The 17,104-nt window shown below is 45.3% G+C and overlaps 3 protein-coding genes across 3 annotated transcripts; 1 reads left to right on the top strand and 2 right to left on the bottom strand.

The window, feature by feature from the left end:
• Positions 1-302: 302 nt before the first annotated feature.
• Positions 303-12,445, top strand: LOC136948769 (ribosome quality control complex subunit NEMF-like). Its single transcript, XM_067242795.1, has 31 exons — positions 303-453; positions 575-643; positions 949-1,051; positions 1,134-1,259; positions 1,410-1,558; positions 1,705-1,772; positions 2,028-2,117; positions 2,687-2,760; positions 2,898-2,968; positions 3,156-3,231; positions 3,325-3,465; positions 3,607-3,815; positions 3,943-4,119; positions 4,425-4,488; positions 4,598-4,686; positions 4,822-4,925; positions 5,006-5,068; positions 5,233-5,345; positions 5,481-5,538; positions 5,778-5,836; positions 5,954-6,074; positions 6,164-6,506; positions 6,638-6,680; positions 6,809-6,858; positions 6,971-7,109; positions 7,422-7,499; positions 7,620-7,817; positions 7,913-7,951; positions 11,342-11,448; positions 11,543-11,666; positions 11,860-12,445. The coding sequence occupies exons 1-31, from the start codon at positions 395-397 to the stop codon at positions 11,935-11,937; spliced, it is 3,282 nt and encodes a 1,093-aa protein (XP_067098896.1). The 5' UTR covers positions 303-394; the 3' UTR covers positions 11,938-12,445.
• On the bottom strand, positions 8,062-10,689 carry LOC136948770 (zinc finger protein 678-like). Its single transcript, XM_067242796.1, has 2 exons — positions 10,582-10,689; positions 8,062-10,299 (listed from the first exon to the last, which is right to left on the bottom strand). Exon 2 carries the CDS (start codon positions 10,162-10,164, stop codon positions 8,206-8,208), a length of 1,959 nt encoding a protein of 652 aa, XP_067098897.1. The 5' UTR covers positions 10,165-10,299; positions 10,582-10,689; the 3' UTR covers positions 8,062-8,205.
• Positions 12,445-16,750, bottom strand: klhdc2 (kelch domain containing 2). The gene is made up of 14 exons (XM_067242797.1): positions 16,685-16,750; positions 15,917-16,290; positions 15,746-15,825; positions 15,531-15,648; positions 15,298-15,410; positions 15,042-15,126; positions 14,829-14,912; positions 14,632-14,712; positions 14,471-14,529; positions 14,263-14,372; positions 14,068-14,140; positions 13,812-13,899; positions 13,644-13,696; positions 12,445-13,503 (listed from the first exon to the last, which is right to left on the bottom strand). The coding sequence occupies exons 2-14, from the start codon at positions 16,181-16,183 to the stop codon at positions 13,380-13,382; spliced, it is 1,335 nt and encodes a 444-aa protein (XP_067098898.1). The 5' UTR covers positions 16,184-16,290; positions 16,685-16,750; the 3' UTR covers positions 12,445-13,379.
• Positions 16,751-17,104: the final 354 nt, after the last annotated feature.

Below are 17,104 nucleotides of genomic sequence, written 5' to 3'. Positions count from 1 at the left end.
AGTTCTTCAACCCTGCCGTGGGTAATTATGATACAAATATCTGGAGACACTCCCTCCGGCTCAGCGGGTGGCCAACAGCATCATACATCTCCTAGTAGCATAAGCAAATAAAACATAATTAGCTATAATATAAGCACCAATCGCAATTTCCGTTATTTGCGTAGGTGTGTGTGCGTGTGCTTCTTTATCGTCAGCGAGTATTTTGGTTCGGTTGTAGTTTTCTCCACACAGGCTTCCGTAGAACATCCGTAGCCCTTACAGTGAGCGTGAAGTGTGAGTAGACAGCTCTAGTTAACTAGCTAGCGAGTTAGTGTTGCACTGATGGTGACGATCACTTTCGACTAGCTGCGTTCTATATTTATAACAATTACCTACTATTTAGGATACATTCACAATGAAAACCAGGTTTAATACAGTGGATATAAGGGCAGTCATTGCCGAAATCAATGCCAAGTGAGTCGTTTGTTGATTTAGCACTGCATGACAGTGGCAGAGCTAGAGCTAGCTAACCAGATGCTAACCAAGTTTTCAAGGCTAATTGTCCTGCACTCCTAACGGTACTCTCTTCTTTCAGCTATCTTGGAATGAGAGTTAACAACGTGTATGACATCGACAACAAGACCTATCTCATCCGCCTTCAAAAGTAGGTTGTCTAGCTGTTCTGTCAGTTCCCAAGCTAACCAGGTAGATAGTTGCCAAAACAGTTGTTGCCCGTAAACCTGCCCTTTCCGCAATCTGTTGTAATCGTGGCACATGATGACCTTATCTTTCACGTAATTGCCTGTTAAAATACAGTGCAATTAAGGTAATCTGTCAAAGAATGTCACCCTGTCTATCCGTTGCTTCAGTCATCCCTTGTTATATGCCTCACTTGAGTTTGAACCCACATGAGTGGTGATATGTTTTAGAAGTTGCTGTAGTTCTGGTAAAATTCTGTTCCTCTTTAAGGCCTGACTCGAAAGCGGTGCTGTTGGTCGAGTCTGGAATCCGTATTCACTCAACAGACTTTGAATGGCCCAAGAATATGATGCCCTCTGGCTTTGCCATGAAGGTAAGATAGATAGACCCTGATCAACTGTCAGTGGTCACCTGCGATGTATGAGATCTTAAAGTGTGGTTGTATCTCTGATTAGTGTCGAAAGCACCTGAAGTCAAGGCGCCTGAAGCAGGTGAAGCAGCTTGGAGTTGACAGGATTGTTGACTTTCAGTTTGGCTCAGACGAGGCTGCTTATCATCTCATTGTGGAGCTCTATGACAGGGTGAGAGTCGTCTTTCAATCAATCCAATAATCATATTAGCACATCAAAAAACAAGTGTCAACCAAAGTAAATAGAGCATCACACACAAGACAAACTACACACACAACCACATGACTTCTATGTCCTTCACCTTTGCGTTCCTGTGTGAAGGGTAACATCATTCTAGCGGACCACGAGTACACCATTCTGAACCTGCTGCGTTTTCGGACGGCTGAGGAAGCAGATGTGAAGATCGCAGTCAGGGAGAGGTACCCTGTGGAGAAGGCCCGCCCCCAGGAACCCCTCATCAGCCTGGAGAGGTAGCCAGCCTGTTCACACAGATATTGGCGCAAGCCTGAAAAACAGACAAAAGGAGGGGAGGGATACAGTAACCAAGGTGTCTGGACCAGCTAGTAGTACATCTGTGTGGACTCCAGCTCATGTTTGATTGTTTGTGTCAATGCAGACTGACAGAGATCCTTTCCCAGGCACCCAGTGGAGAGCAGGTGAAGAGAATCCTCAACCCACTCCTCCGTAAGTCACCTGAACCCTGTTCATTCAACTCTAGTGTTGTTTTAGGATTATCTTCTAGTGTTCAGATTATTAACTGTTAAAACAACTTTACTAGTCTATCATTGGAAAATGGATATACAGATGTAGACACACTGATGAAGATTCTAGAACATTAGAGCCTTATCTTCTGTGCACTATTGTCTAAGAAATGTGGTTACGTGTCTTGTCCATTCCTGGTGTGACCTAAACATGGCCCTGTCCTCTTGTTTTTTGCAGCTTATGGAGCCACTCTCATTGAGCACTGTCTAATGGAGGTGGGACTGTCTGGTTTTATCAAACTGGATGGACAGTTCAATGTTGATCGAGGTAACAGCTATGGTACTTTTATTGGTACCTATTAATTCATTGCTTCCCACAGAATGTGATTATATTTGTGACATTCATACATGCAGATCAGTCATACAATTACAGCCTGGGGTCTAAGGAGAGAGGCCCAGTCTGAGGCAAGCAATACCTTGGTATCCTGGATGTCGCAATTGGATGTTGAATCTTGTTCTATTCAAATTTCTGAAGCTTGAATTTTTTGTATTGAATTTTCGGGATCTGAATTTTACTGTTTGAATTTGAGCAACCTGAATTTATTAACCTTTTTTTACATTGAAATAAATTCATATTTCAATTTTAAAGAGGTGAATTCAAAACCAACAAATTCGGTGGTGTTTAAATTTTAATATTAAGTAGTGCCTTTTAAAATTCAAAACATTATGACACTGATTTGTATCCATTATAACCCCCTCTCTCCGACAAAAAGTATTTTTATTGTGGCGGGCCACCACAAATAAATCAATGTTTGGGAACACTGTAATTAATGACTCTTTATACCAGTTGACCTCCTGGTGATGAGGCGATTTATATTATTAGAATTTTGTTTACAGATGCACCTAAGATTCTGGAAGCCTTAAAGATGGCAGAGGATTACATGGAGAAGACAGGGAGTTTTAGTGGAAAGGTATTGTCTGACACAAGTCTTCAACACTATTTCTGATTATAATAAGCACACTTTTTAACTGACTGTATATTATTTGTATGTCATCAAGCGACAAATTAATTTGAACTGAATGTCGTGCATGAATAACCCCCCTTTAGGGCTACATTATCCAGAAATGTGAAAAGAAACCCAGTCTCGCCCCAGACCAACCCAATGAGGAACTACTCACGTAAGTTCCCGTCCCCTCTATTACCTTTATCAACTACTTCTAACTGAATCTATTACGTGTTCAATTTACCTCAGTTGTCACTTTTGGTTCCACTGCCCTGGGTTGATAAACAAGCCAAAATATTTAATGGTATTTTAAAATGTCTGTTTATTGTTCAGACTTGATGATCGTTTTTTCCCCCCTGTAGTTACGAGGAGTTCCACCCCTTCCTCTTTACTCAAAATGCCAAGAGCCACTATGTGGAGTTTGATTCATTTGATAAGGTGACTATCAAAAACTATGCTGTATATACACACAATTGCATGTAGCACTCTGTATTAGGAATATCTCTGGTGACCTTTGACTTCTGTCCCAAGGCGGTTGATGAGTTCTACTCTAAGATGGAGAGTCAGAAACTCGACGTGAAGGCTTTGCATCAGGAGAAGCAGGCTCTAAAGAAATTGGACAATGTCAAGAAGGACCATGTGCAGAGGCTTGAGGCTTTGCACCAGGCCCAGGTCATTAGATAGACAAATTGGCCAAACATATAGTATATGCTTTATATTATATATAAATATATAGTAAAATCCAGTGGATACTTGAAAGTAAACAGAATCTTAGTCAATAAATCGATTCCACTCTACTGTGCTGAATTTCAGGAGGTGGACCGTGTGAAGGGCGAGCTGGTGGAGATGAACCTGCAGGTGGTGGAGAGAGCGCTCCAGGTGGTACGCAGTGCCCTGGCCAACCAGGTAGACTGGGCAGAGATCGGCATCATTGTCAAGGAAGCACAGGCAGCGGGTGACCCTGTGGCCTGTTGCATCAAAGAGCTGAAGCTACAGACCAATCACATCACCATGCTGCTAAGGTCAGGATCATAACACATCACTGAATAAATAGCATTGCTGCTCAGGTCACGATCAGTTACGATTAGGGCACAGGAATCTGGATGTTACTGTTGGTAAGGTATGACTTCTGCTTCTGCCTCCCCCTAGAAACCCCTATATTTCTGAGGAGGAGCAGGAGGAGCTAGAAGAGGAAGAGGAGGTGGCTGAGGTGCAGAAGGGGAAAAAGGGGAAGAAGGACCGTGGTCAGAAGGCCAAGCTGCAGAAGAACAAACCCATGCTGGTAGATGTTGACCTCAATCTATCAGCTTACGCAAATGCCAAGAAGTAGGTGGGACCACTTCAACTTCTTTTATACTAATGTATCCAATAATATAAAATAACAACATTTCAGTAGCAATAAGGCAAATCCAGTGTTATTTGTTTATTTATCAGAAAGAGCTTTGCAGATGCTCATAAGCGTCAAAATGAAGATAATCTGAAATGAAAAATTGTTTATAATGACATTTGTATCAAAATAAACACGCATTGGAGATTTGAAGCCGTGACTCCTGTTGATCTGCAGCCAAATTCTCTACCTGCACCCATCCCCCATACGGGATTCTGAACCAAATTTTTCATGTCTTTGGCAGGTACTACGACCACAAGCGGACAGCTGCTAAGAAGGAACAGAAGACAGTGGAGGCAGCTCAGAAGGTCAGGACGCCCCCCCCCCCCCCGCCTTCAGTTCCTCATCTTCATAATTCCTGAGGGGGATCATTTGAACTGTCCTACTGTGTATTCATGTGGTTCCATCTCCCTCCAGGCCTTTAAGTCAGCTGAGAAAAAGACCAAACAGACCCTGAAGGAAGTCCAGACCGTCACCACCATCCAGAAGGCAAGGAAGGTGTACTGGTGAGAGATCTTCCACTCACAGGCTGCCTGGATCTGCTTACTAAACCAGCTAACATGTAACAATCACTGATTCCACAGTTCATTCATATTTGATCCAATAGAAGATGTCTGTTTAATATGTTTATCTTCATCAAGGTTTGAGAAGTTCCTCTGGTTCATCAGTTCAGAGAACTACCTCATCATCGCTGGACGTGACCAGCAGCAAAACGAGATCATTGTCAAGCGCTACCTGAGGGCAGGTAAGTGCTGCTCAAACACACAATCCAGCCCACAAAACTTGCAGTGTGTAGATCCTCAACGTGTATGTTTGTGTTCCCAGGTGACGTCTACGTCCATGCAGATCTCCATGGAGCCACCAGCTGTGTCATCAAAAACCCCAAAGGTGAGCCGGAACTGCCACTGCTGCTAAGCAACACAGGCCTAGATTAACCTGAGCAACCTTTAATGAACTTAACTGGTCGATGTTAAAGATGTGCGTACCTCTTCCCACTGTGTTAGTGGAACTATGAAATAACTGATGCTTTCATCCCTCCCTCTCTCCCCCAGGTGACCCTCTGCCCCCCCGTACCCTGACAGAGGCAGGCACCATGGCAGTGTGTTACAGTGCAGCCTGGGACGCCAAGGTGGTCACCAGCGCCTGGTGGGTCAACCACAATCAGGTCAGTCAACTCACAAACAAATACCCGTACATTCCAGTACACACACTCATCCCATTCCTCCAGGTCAGAAGACTGGCTGCTATTGTGTTCCACAAAACCACTCTGGTTCAAGGGGTTTCATGTCTGTGTGTCCAGGTAACTAAGACAGCCCCCACAGGAGAGTACCTGACCACCGGTAGCTTCATGATCCGAGGTCAGTGTTACATGCAGCTTCACAATCTACAATGTTTTTTGCACATTGTCTACAATTTTAGTATCGTCTTGTAATATGTTTTTTTTATTATTATTTTATGCCCTTTTACCCTGCTGTCCTGAGAGGAATCACATATGTAATAACCAGTTAGTTTAACAGGGAATATGTTGGTAAATGTGAGACACAGAGCTCCAGTGTAACTGTAGTCATTTGAGTACAAATGAACTCTCTCCTCTCAGGGAAGAAGAACTTCCTGCCACCCTCCTACCTGATGATGGGCTTCAGCTTCCTTTTTAAGGTAAACACACACACTGACTAAAACCCTGATCCACACTATAACTCCCTAACCATATCTGACCCCCCCCCCCCCCCTACTCCATATGTGTCTGGTTGATATGTCTCTGTGTGTGTGTAGGTGGATGAGCAGTGTGTGTTTAGACACCGTGGAGAGAGGAAGGTTAAAACCATTGAGGAGGACATGGAGCAAGTAACATCCAGCACTGCTGAGCTGCTCGAAGACGGAGAGGAGCTTCTGGGTATACGTCCACACACACACACTCTAAAGTGTCTGCTGTAAAGCCTAACGGATACAGGCATCACTGAAAGTAATTTTTCCTCTTTCTAGGAGATGACAGCAGCAATGAGGGAGAAGGGGAAGAACAGGGAGAAGGGGACATGAAGAAAAATGGCGAGGTGGGGACAAAGGAGCCCAAGGCAGGGGACGTGAGTCAGGAGGAGGAGGAAGGAGAGAGAAGAAACCTGGCCAGCGTTCCCGAAGAGGCCACAGACAACCCAGAGAGAAAGTCTTCAGAGTCTGCCAGCATCGAGGATGGAGAGGATGGAGAGGGGGATGATGACGAGGACGAGGAGGAAAAAGGGACGGAAACGGAGGCGAAGAGTGACGTAGAGAGTGCTGAGATCAGCTTCCCAGACACCACCATCTCACTGTCTCACCTCCAGTCTTCCAGGTAAAATCATCCTCACCTGTCTGTCCATAACACTGCAGGACCTGTGTGATGGCACTCTGTGATAACTTCAGTACAAGATATATCAGTGTGTTGAAATACGGTCGACTGTCTTCATTACACCCTTTCTCCAGGGGAAATCCGAGTGCTGGGTTCAAAACCGAGGTTTCCAGTCAGGTAAACCGTCTTTGTATCTATGAGGTTGGCAACTCTGGAGTGCTACTGCGTTAGTTTTTTTCAGCATATACAATAAAGTGTTTCCATACTGTACGCTTCATAGCTGATGGGGATGTATGTGTTTATAGGCTGAGGTTGATGCCCATGGAAGGAAACACATGACTGCCAAACAGCGGAGGTGAGAATCCTCAGCTAACATGAGGAAGAATAAACATACAACACCAATAACGTCTCACTCCCACTTGCATCATTGTGATGTGTGTGTGTGTGTGTGTGTGTGTCCTCCACAGAGAAGAGAAGAAAAGGAAACAGACACAGGATGGCTCCGAACCCCAGGAGGAAGTAGACATGCCTCCTCCCTCTGCAGCCAATCAGGGAGCTGCCAGGACTGGTGGCCCCTCCCAGCAGCCTCTGAAGAGAGGCCAGAAGGTAAGAGGCTTGACTGCATTACTTGTGCATGGTCCCCATTTAACAGTTGTACATTCATTTTAAATTCTGAGTTTTCTTCAAGACAACAGTGGTATCACGGTTCACTATGTTTTCAATATAGCAAAAAGTAGTTATAGTCTAGGTTGCCACCAGAATTAAGTGATTGTCAAGACATCAGTGCACACAGGTGACTGAAGCATGTGGAGGTGCTGCTCACACTATAGTGCTCCAATCCGCACACACTAAAGGAGGTACAGTACACAGTATCTTGATTCTGCATTTCTCTCCCCCTGTGGCTCTGGTGTTTTCCAGAACAAGTTAAAGAAGATCAAGGAAAAGTACAAGGACCAAGATGAGGAGGACCGTGAGCTGAGGATGAAGCTGCTGGGGGTGAGCAAAGGGAGGAGAGGGGAGGGGGAAATGGGCGGGCAGAATGTGGGAGACAGATGGCATGTTTACCACCATGATTTCCACCCTTGAACCTTTTTGTCTCCTTTCATCTTTCCTTAGTCTGCAGGGGTGAAAGAGGAGAAGGTGAAGAAGGGAAAGAAGGGAAAGGAGCCTGGGAGGAAACCCCCCACGGCCAAAGCCCCTCAGAAGCCCAGTGCCCAGGAGGCGGCCATGAAGAAGCTAGAGCAGCAGGGAGAGGGAGAGAAGGAGGGGGGAGAGACGGGGATGGAGGTACCAGCTGCTGAACTGGAGGATAAGGTACAGGGAGAGATTCACCCTCCCAGCAACCCAAACTGCGTAAGTACCACTTTCAACCATCTGAAATGTAATCGTTTGTCGTGTCTTTGCTGCAGGAAGGAGATGATGTGGACCAGGACAATCCAGGAGCAGAAGTGAGTCCTGATGTCCCCTGGTTGTTGATCTACACACGCCATTATTTGGTTACCACAGTGAAATTATCTGCTATTTCATGACAAGTAATTTTTTTCAAAAGAGGATTTAATTTTTAGTAAGTACAGACTCAAAATGTAGACTTTTTACATTTCCAGACAAAGGTATGACCAGCGTACACGCATCTAGCAAAACAAAAATGAAATGTCAAAACAGTTTGATATCGTGAACAACACATGAACATTCAATGCCTTGCTCAAAATGTTTGTGAAGTGGCGTCAGGATGAAACCTACTCATGTGCCTGCTCTTGTCTCCACTCTGGGTGAACTTCTTGCCACAGACATGGCATCCATAGGGTTTCTCCCCAGTGTGAATCCTCGTGTGAGTTGTGAGCTGTTCTTGCCTGTGGAAGCTTTTGTCGCAGCAGGGACAGTGATAAGGTCTTTCGCCCGTGTGCGTCCTCAGGTGCCTTTGAACATCGGACAGACGGCTGTACGTTCGACCGCAGTCTGAACACGAGTATCTAGGCAGTGATTCTGTGTGCTTCCGCTTATGCGTGTAGTATTGGGAGCTGTAGCGAAACGTCATGCCGCACTCTGCACAGAGGTACGGTCTCTCCCCTGTGTGGGTCTGCATGTGCTTCATGAGCACTGTCGGGGAGGTGAACACCTTCCCACACTCGTTGCAGAGGTGCTGTTTTCCCGACACGTGGAGCTTCTGGTGTCTCAGCATTTTGGTGTGGTTAAGGAAGGTCTTCCCGCAGTCGGAGCAGATCATAGGCTTCTCCCCTTCGTGGTTAGGGAGGTGAGCCGTCAGCTCCTCCAGGCTGGAGAATCTATCATCACACCTGGAGCACAAGTAGGGTTTCTTCTTCTTGTGTTGGGTCAGCTGCTTGGACGCTTTGAGCTCCGTCTCCGAGTGGGACGTCTTGCCCCGGCGTTTAGGGCGTTTGGATCCCCTCCGCTCCCGGGTGTGGACCCTCCGGTGTCTTTGCAAGTGGTAGTTTTGGCCGAATCTCTTCCCACAGTCAAGGCAGGGGAAAGGTTTTTCTCCGGTGTGAGTTCGAAGGTGCCTCTCCATCCTTGCTCTTCCTCTGAAGGTCCGGGCACAGATGGAACACTGGCGGGGTCCCCTGGAGGCCTCCGGCCGTGTCGTGTGACCCGGAGCTTCCTCTTCTCGATTAGCATCATTGTCGTCATCTTCTGTGTCTTTAGGGTTAGTGTCCAGGTTGTGGATGTTTCGCAGGTGTCTCTGCAAGTGGTAGGTTTGGCTGAATCTCTTCCCACAGTCGGGGCAGGGGAAGGGTTTCTCTCCGGTGTGACTTCGGAGGTGCCTCTCCAGCTTGGCCTTCCCTCTGAAGCTGCGGTCACAGATGGAGCAGTGGGGGGTTGTGGGGATCTCAGGCTGTGCCACGTCATTCACGTCTTCATCCTCACCATCATCATCACCTGTCTCTTCATTGTCTCCGAGATGCGTCGTCCCGTTGCTAGGCAGCTGGTGGCAGGGGTCGAGGCTTTCCTGCTTGTGGATGTTTCGCAGGTGTCTCTGCAAGTGGTAGGTTTGGCTGAATCTCTTCCCACAGTCGAGGCAGGGAAAGGGTTTCTCTCCGGTGTGACTTCGGAGGTGCCTCTCCAGCTTGGCCTTCCCTCTGAAGCTGCGGCTACAGAAGGGGCAGTGGGTGGTTCCGCTGGAGATGTCAGGCTGCTCCTCGTCAATGGCCTCAACATCATCCCTGGCCTCAGACCTCTCAAACCACTCTTCAACTCCTTCATTGTTATCGTCATAATCGAGTTCTACTTGGATGGTACTGATGTTTCTCATTGACTGGGGGCAAGCATTGGCTGCAGCCTCTTCTGCAGCCTCCTCTGCAGCCAGGGCTCTCTCTTCAACGGACTGGAGGGTGAGCTTTGTCTCGGTCAAAAGGATTATCTGCAGCGACTTGTCAGTTACACCATAGAGGATTCTGTCTCTGAGCAGAAGTTCCTGCTGGGTACTGAAGCCACAGCCAGAAGCCAACTCCCGCAGCTCTGCGATGAAACTTGACACGCTCTGACCTTCCTTTTGGCTGCAATCATGAAAACGCATCCTCTGGAGTACCTCCATCTGCTCGGGGCTGGTCAACATACTGGAAACTGTATCGTTATTAAAAAGTTCCATTGAGGGAACACCATACTCCCCTGTATCATCTTTTTCGGTCACTCCCAGAGAAGACATCAGAACCACACATGAATCCGCAAATGTGATCTAATGTAGATGAACGTACGAAGCAAACTGCGGATGAAATGTAGCAGACAGCGCGTCTATCCTCTTCTCACGTCCAACTCGCCCCCTCACTGGCCCATGTGGACACTACGACAAAAGAAAAATTAAATGAGGATGTTGTGCATCATCAATAGGACATATTTACTTTAGGGTGTGTGCTAACTAAGCATTATGCTTTACCAACGTATTTACATAATTATATAGCTATGTTATTGGGTCTATCGTATATATTTTTGTAAGCTACTGACAATTTGGATATCATGGTGTATTCGGCCGAGCTAGCGAGCTTAGCTAGCAAGCTAACTTACTACGCTAGCTAGCTAACAAGCTAGCCTACTTGACCGAAATCAATGGTATTCAACTACTCACCTAAATCAATCTTATCCTTTCGATTCACCTTAAAATTGACTCTCAACTGCGCAGTGTCTAGACTATAAAACGTAATAGTAACGGTAGCAAGTTAAATTATATAAGATTATATATAGGTAAAGTTTGCCATCAACTAGTTACTCGATTTCTTCTCTTTTTCATCCATGAGTTTGATTGGCGGATCGATACCGCCACCTACTGTGCAGGAGTGTGTGATCAGTCACGGTCTACTGTACTTATACTGCCGGTAAAAAAGTACTGTAGAACTCATGGCCGTGTTAATTATTGAAGTACTAGCATTTCCACACGCACAAGAATTCACAGGATTGGGACTAAATATCCCTGCGCCCACAAGAAAACCCACTTGTTAGTGAGGCTAATCGGGGAAAAAAGGGAAAAGCTTTCCCCGGACTACGTCACAACTCGCAATGCAACAATACATGCACAACTATCTCCTCCACAAGCACTCCTCACACAACCCGATATAATGCCCTCCCGATGACTGTTGCATTCAACCCTGTGTGCCCAATCCTCAGCCTATTCTGCACCACCTCCTCCCTCCTGCTCCCCATTACACACTAGCATCCCTAACACACCTCACCATACACCCTCTGTTCAAAGTCATTCTTTCTTTGCTGCCCTCAGGCAGGTAAGACCTTTTCTTTCTAGATACAACATGTAGCTGACCATGCAGCTGAAAGGCACTGGTGTTCCGGCAAAGTATGTGGATGTTAAATTTGTGTTTTGTTGGTTTTCTCAGGAGGCTGAGAACTTGTTGACCTCCCTGACAGGTCAACCTCACCCTGAAGATGTGCTGCTGTTTGCTGTGCCTGTCTGTGCACCCTACACTGCCCTCTCAAACTATAAGTAGGTCTATGTACTTGTGGTATTATCTGAGAAGGAAGCATAAAATGCTTTAAGTTTCTCTACTTTGATGACCAGTTTGTTTTTACCGTGTCAGACATAAGGTGAAGTTGACCCCAGGGACTCAGAAGAAAGGCAAGGCAGCCAGGACGGCCGTGCTCAGCTTTATGAAGGCCAGAGAATCCTCCACTAGAGAGAAGGACCTATTCCGCAGCGTCAAGGTACAGTAGGCCCAACACCTCTGAGCGCATCATCCTCCCCCTTCTTTCTCCCAAACCCCCTTTCCCCTCCACTCTGTCCCAGTTTTTATTTATATTTTTCTACTACCCCTTTTTTCCCCTCATCTCAAACTGGCTGCGTAACAGAACAAACGTACACTATAAATCTAACCACCTCTAACCTCTTGTGTTCCAGGATACAGACCTGTCTAGAAACATGCCAGGCAAGGTCAAAGTGTCAGCCCCCAACCTGCTGGCAGCCAAAAAGAAATAAGACACAAACACAGGCCAAAGTGACCAAGGCGAGGTCTGAAGTTTGGCCTCCAAGTGTAGCATGCCAGGTTTCTTCTTTTTCTGTCCACTGCCGCCTTCTGGACGATCTGTAGACAGCAGAACTGAACTCATCAACCAATGCCCCACAATGTCATTACAACTGTGGCTATGTGCTTCAGACCTCTCCAACATGTGACTGACATGCTGAATAATAGTTCTAAGGAGGTCCATATTTAAAAACCAGGACGTAAATAATGTACAGGCATAAGTTCTGATTTCACTTCTGTCTGTTTATTCTCTCCCGATTCCGAAATGAAAACATAATTTTAAACATTTTGTACAATATATTTCTTAATAAAAATGTCAGGGGAAAACTGTGCAAATCAGACAGGATATAAAAACAACATAACTTTTATCTTTTGTGATAAGAGGGGTCTTCAGTGCAAATGTGACTCATTGATGTAGTTTGCTGTTTAACTGAACCTGACTAATTAAAAGATGACGCTACAGCTGAATTATTGTAAAATCTGTTAGTCTCTCCAGCAATATTGAACACAGGAGCTTAAAAAATAGAAACTTTAGAAACACTGACAATAATTCCACACAAAAATATATATGCCATACAAAATTTACATCATTACAGACACTCAAAGAACATCCCCATGGCCTCGTTCCGAACTCATATCTGGACCGGACACGGCAGACACTATCTGTAGACCCAACTACTATAACAAGCTTTGTTGCTAAATTTGAACAATTTGATTTGTCTGGCTAAGTCAGACAACAGTGATAGTCCAAGCAGCTCACTGTGCTATAACAGTAGTATATGCAGGTCTGATCCGGCGGACTCAGAATCTCCATCAGTCCACCAATAGTCCCTAGTAGTTCTACATATTATTGACAGAGAGGTTCTGACTATCCCCCCATGTCTCAATGGTGGGAATTATCAGTGGGCAGTTCTCTTCAAACAGGTTTGTGGCAGTCCACTATTGCTACTGTACATTATACACACACAAAGTTTCGTTTTACTATTCTTGTGGGGACTCAATTCAGTCCCATTCAAAATCCTGTTTTCACTTCAAGACCTAACCTTAACCCAAAAACCTAAACTGAATCCTAACCCTAAAACTATCACCAACTCCTAACCCTTAATGTAAATCTAACCCTAAAACTCCCTAGAAATAGCACTTGAACTTGTGAAGACCAAGAAAATGTCCTCACAAATAAATTATTTTCCTACTCTGCTATTCTTGAGGGGATCTCCGGTCCCCACAAGGACAGTTAAACATGCCCACACACGCAATTCATCTGAAATACACTTCCTCCTAGCATCCTAAAGACTGGTTCTCGTTCCTTTCCATTTAGGGTAATGGCAGCCATTGATCTTTCTTACAATCTCACTCACACACACACACACACACACACACAGTAGTGGATACGCTCCTAGGAGCCCAGTGTGTTAAGGTCACCCATCCTCTGCTGGAGGCAGTGCAGCAAATGTTTGGGCAGGCAGTCCCAGGAGGAGGCCAGCCGCTCCCTGTGCTGCAGCGCTGCCTCCACACAGACCCTGCAGCATGGAGACGGAGGAGGAAGAGGGTCAGGACGGTTTAAAATACATATTTAGGTCCAGCTTAACAGCAGTTTTGTGAAACAGACAATATCAAAAATAAATCTCTAAAAAGGGTGTTTTCCTCTGCTAATTCTCACCTCATCAGAGACTTAGGTTGGACAGTAAAGACCAGCAGCTCGTTGCTGTGAGCCTGAGGAGAAAGCAGCTCCTGTCAGAAGAACTATTAAGTGAACAAACAACTAAACCACAAAGATATTTGTTTTTTTCTATGGTGACTGTTTGCTTCACATTTAAGAGTTACTCACAGCCCTGTGTTGGGACAGCAGGTTGTTGGCACAGCCCCCGAACACAAACACCTCCCCATCAGGACCTGGACATGCTGTGTGCCATAGCCTGAGAAAAACACACACACACAGTTACAAACTGACACACATTAACCTATACTACATCATTATTTTATCTCAACAAACTCCTTGAAGTACAGTAATACATGATGTGACATTATATTGCAATAATGTGTTTCATCTGGGACTTGTGACTGTGAGAGAACTTGTGCTGTACCGGGGAGACTCTGTGTGGCCGTGCTTAAAAGGCTTCCACTCGTTCTTACTGACACAGTACAGCCAAGCATCACCTGAAGAGAGACATAGAAACTGTTTTAAACCTGTTTGCTGGTCCCCTCTCAGATACTGCCTTGATTGATGAAGGTTATATACTGTAAATAAACATAACAAATTGTCATATTAAAAGACTAACTTAATGTCTCTCTGACAGTGGTGAATCCTCCAAACAGGAAGATGTGGTCAGGTGACACAGGGGTGAAAGAATGCCAGGACCGCCCCACTGGCCCCTGCTGTGGAACGCTCCTAAGGAAGTTAAAAGACGGATTTGAAGGAAGTAGATGGGTTGGAGGCCACTGGTGAGAGCAGATGTTCATGTCGGAAAACGTTGACACCAAACTTACATCTCATGCCACTCCCAGGTGTCCAGGTCAATGTAGTAGAGATCATTCAGACGGTAATCCTGGAGAAAGGGAGAGGAGAAATGAATGCGGCATAAATCCACTTGATTTAGCAATATACTTGGTCTCTCCACCCCTACAAGTGAACGGGTAGTCCTCCTCACCCTGTATCGCCCCCCAAATACGTAACCTCGGTTGCCCACCACGGCACACGCGTGTGCTGCCCGGGGAGAGGGAGCATTTCCCTGCGACAGACACACAGGAAGAGAACACATAGGACGTATAGAAGTCTCAAACAACGGAACAGAATGTCAGCCAACACACAGGGATGCATCTCAATAGTCTACTTGAGCATAGTTACTTTGGTGATAGGCTGGCTCCATGACGACGTCTCCAGGTCTAGAATGTGGATGTGGTTGTTCCAGCCACGCCCAGGGTGGTCCCCCTAACACAACAAGCACAAAGGGACATTAAAAAGTGTTTTGTAACTTTTCATGCTTTTAGATAAATAAAAAATACATGTTTTGCTAACATTCTTGGTACAATATTCAGGGAATGACATCTTGGCACTGACCATGAAGGAGGAACTTTCGTCGTACTCAAACGTCCCTCTATGAGGCCCCTGTGCAACGTAGCCGTAACCTCCGAAGAAAATTAGCCTTGGAGCAGAGCAAGAGCGAGGCACACATTTACTGACACATACACTCTCAGCGTTGTCACCTGTAACTACTCAGTTCAGAGTGTTTAGATGTTCCCTTTCAGGCAATTAGGATCTATAACAAACTGTGACAACGCACTATGCACCCTTTCATGCCTGTGTGGACCCATACCTGTTCTTGTGAACCCAGCATCCCAGCTTGTCCTTGCAGGAGGGTGGCAGGCCCTTCAAATCTTTCATCTCTTCCCAGGACAGCTCTGGAGCTCTCAGGGGCAGACGATAGATCTACACACGCACACACAAGAACAGAAACAAGTAAATCACCTCACTCAGTGTACAGGCTCTTTCTGTCCCACACACAACAGTATTTATATATTTTTGCATTCAGACAAACACTGTGCTCACCCGGTTAGTGTTCCCTCTGGCATGGTGTCCTCCAAACAGATAAAGCACTCCGTCCACACACACTCCACAGCTGCCTGACATGGATGAGTGCTGGTTGCCGCTGGTCACACACTTCTTCCTGTGAGTTATTGTGTGATACATCATTTATAGTATCTAATATATTTTATGTTTGTTTATGTAAAAAAGCGTGTGTAATAAGAGAGCAAAGAAGTTACCATCCTCCTGTCTCCATGTTGTATATCCAAATCTCATTTTTGGGCAAGTATAAGTCAAAAGATCCATGAGACAGCGAATTCTAATAGAGTCAAAGAGATACATTATAATAGATATATTATAATATTTAAGAATGTTTCAGGTTTTGTACATTGTGTATATAATTGGCTTACCTTGTACCCGCCCCAGACATACATGCAGTTTCCATCCACCACTGATATGTGACCACTGCGCTCTGCTGGAGCGTCCAACTCCAATGACCCAGCAGCCTCACTATCCAGAGGAGGGTCATCCTCCTCTTCATCATCCTCTTCCACATCATCCACATCGTCTTCCCCAACCACCCAGTCAAACTCCCTCTCATCTTCATCCCTCTCGGACTCATCGTCATCTTCCTCGGCATGCACCTGGTCTGCAATGTCCTCCTCCATTTCTGCCATGATGATCTGGCACTGACAACTGCAGCCTTGATTGCGTTGTGTGCTGAAATTAAATAACTAAGCGTTGTGTAACTTTCAGTACGTGTGTTGCTAGAGTTTTTGGTTACCTGGAATATTCAGAAAAACAAGGCGTTAACTCCACAACAAGACAGTATACAATTATCTTTGACCAAGATTAAGCAGAAATGTGGGTATGACCATGTTGACTGAGCTAACTGCATCGCTGACCAACGGCAGTTTTTTTAAACATTTGTTTGTTTACTAAGTACCAGACGTCATGATGCACAAAACAAGCTAATTTTGTAATACTGTGACATGACTATACCGTAGATATAAATCACGCTACTAGTAAGAGAGCTTGCAGGAATGATGCGAGCCACAAACTGTTCTCGTTCTATGTCTCCAACGTTAAGGGTTTTACAGCACAAAAGATAGCTACAAATATCAAAGCTAAACAGAAAAGTAGCTTTGAAATCCTGCTAAATGTTATCATAGACATACTTTATTTCAAATGCTCTCCGTCTGCTCAGGCCTGCTGTGTTAATTTCTGTTTATATTTTAACAGAAGTGAAAGGCTGCGTGACGACATTAAGATGAGGTCGTTCGTTGAAGTCCGGAACCGGAAGTTACTTTCCCAATCGGCCATTTAAAGAAGGTAAAGAGGTAGGCTGTTAGATTACAGTAGTCTAGCGTTCATGTATTTACTTGTTCAGTGCACATTGGATACGGTTTATTAGTGCCATTTGATGTTGGTGGAGTTTGCTAGCGACGTGTACGTTGGCGGCTGTCGAGATCCATAGCATACTTTAGTGCTGCTGAACGTAGCGGCAAACTTGTTTAAATATTTATATTTTATAGTGGTCACATTTATAAATTTAAAACAAATTCTCACATGTTTAAAACCTTTCAACATACTTTTTA

Source organism: Osmerus mordax, chromosome 9 (genome assembly GCF_038355195.1).
Source record: "Osmerus mordax isolate fOsmMor3 chromosome 9, fOsmMor3.pri, whole genome shotgun sequence".
NCBI lineage: Eukaryota > Metazoa > Chordata > Actinopteri > Osmeriformes > Osmeridae > Osmerus > Osmerus mordax.
The sequence above is the reverse complement of the archived record's forward strand: the minus strand, read 5'-3'. Positions and strand labels throughout refer to the sequence as shown.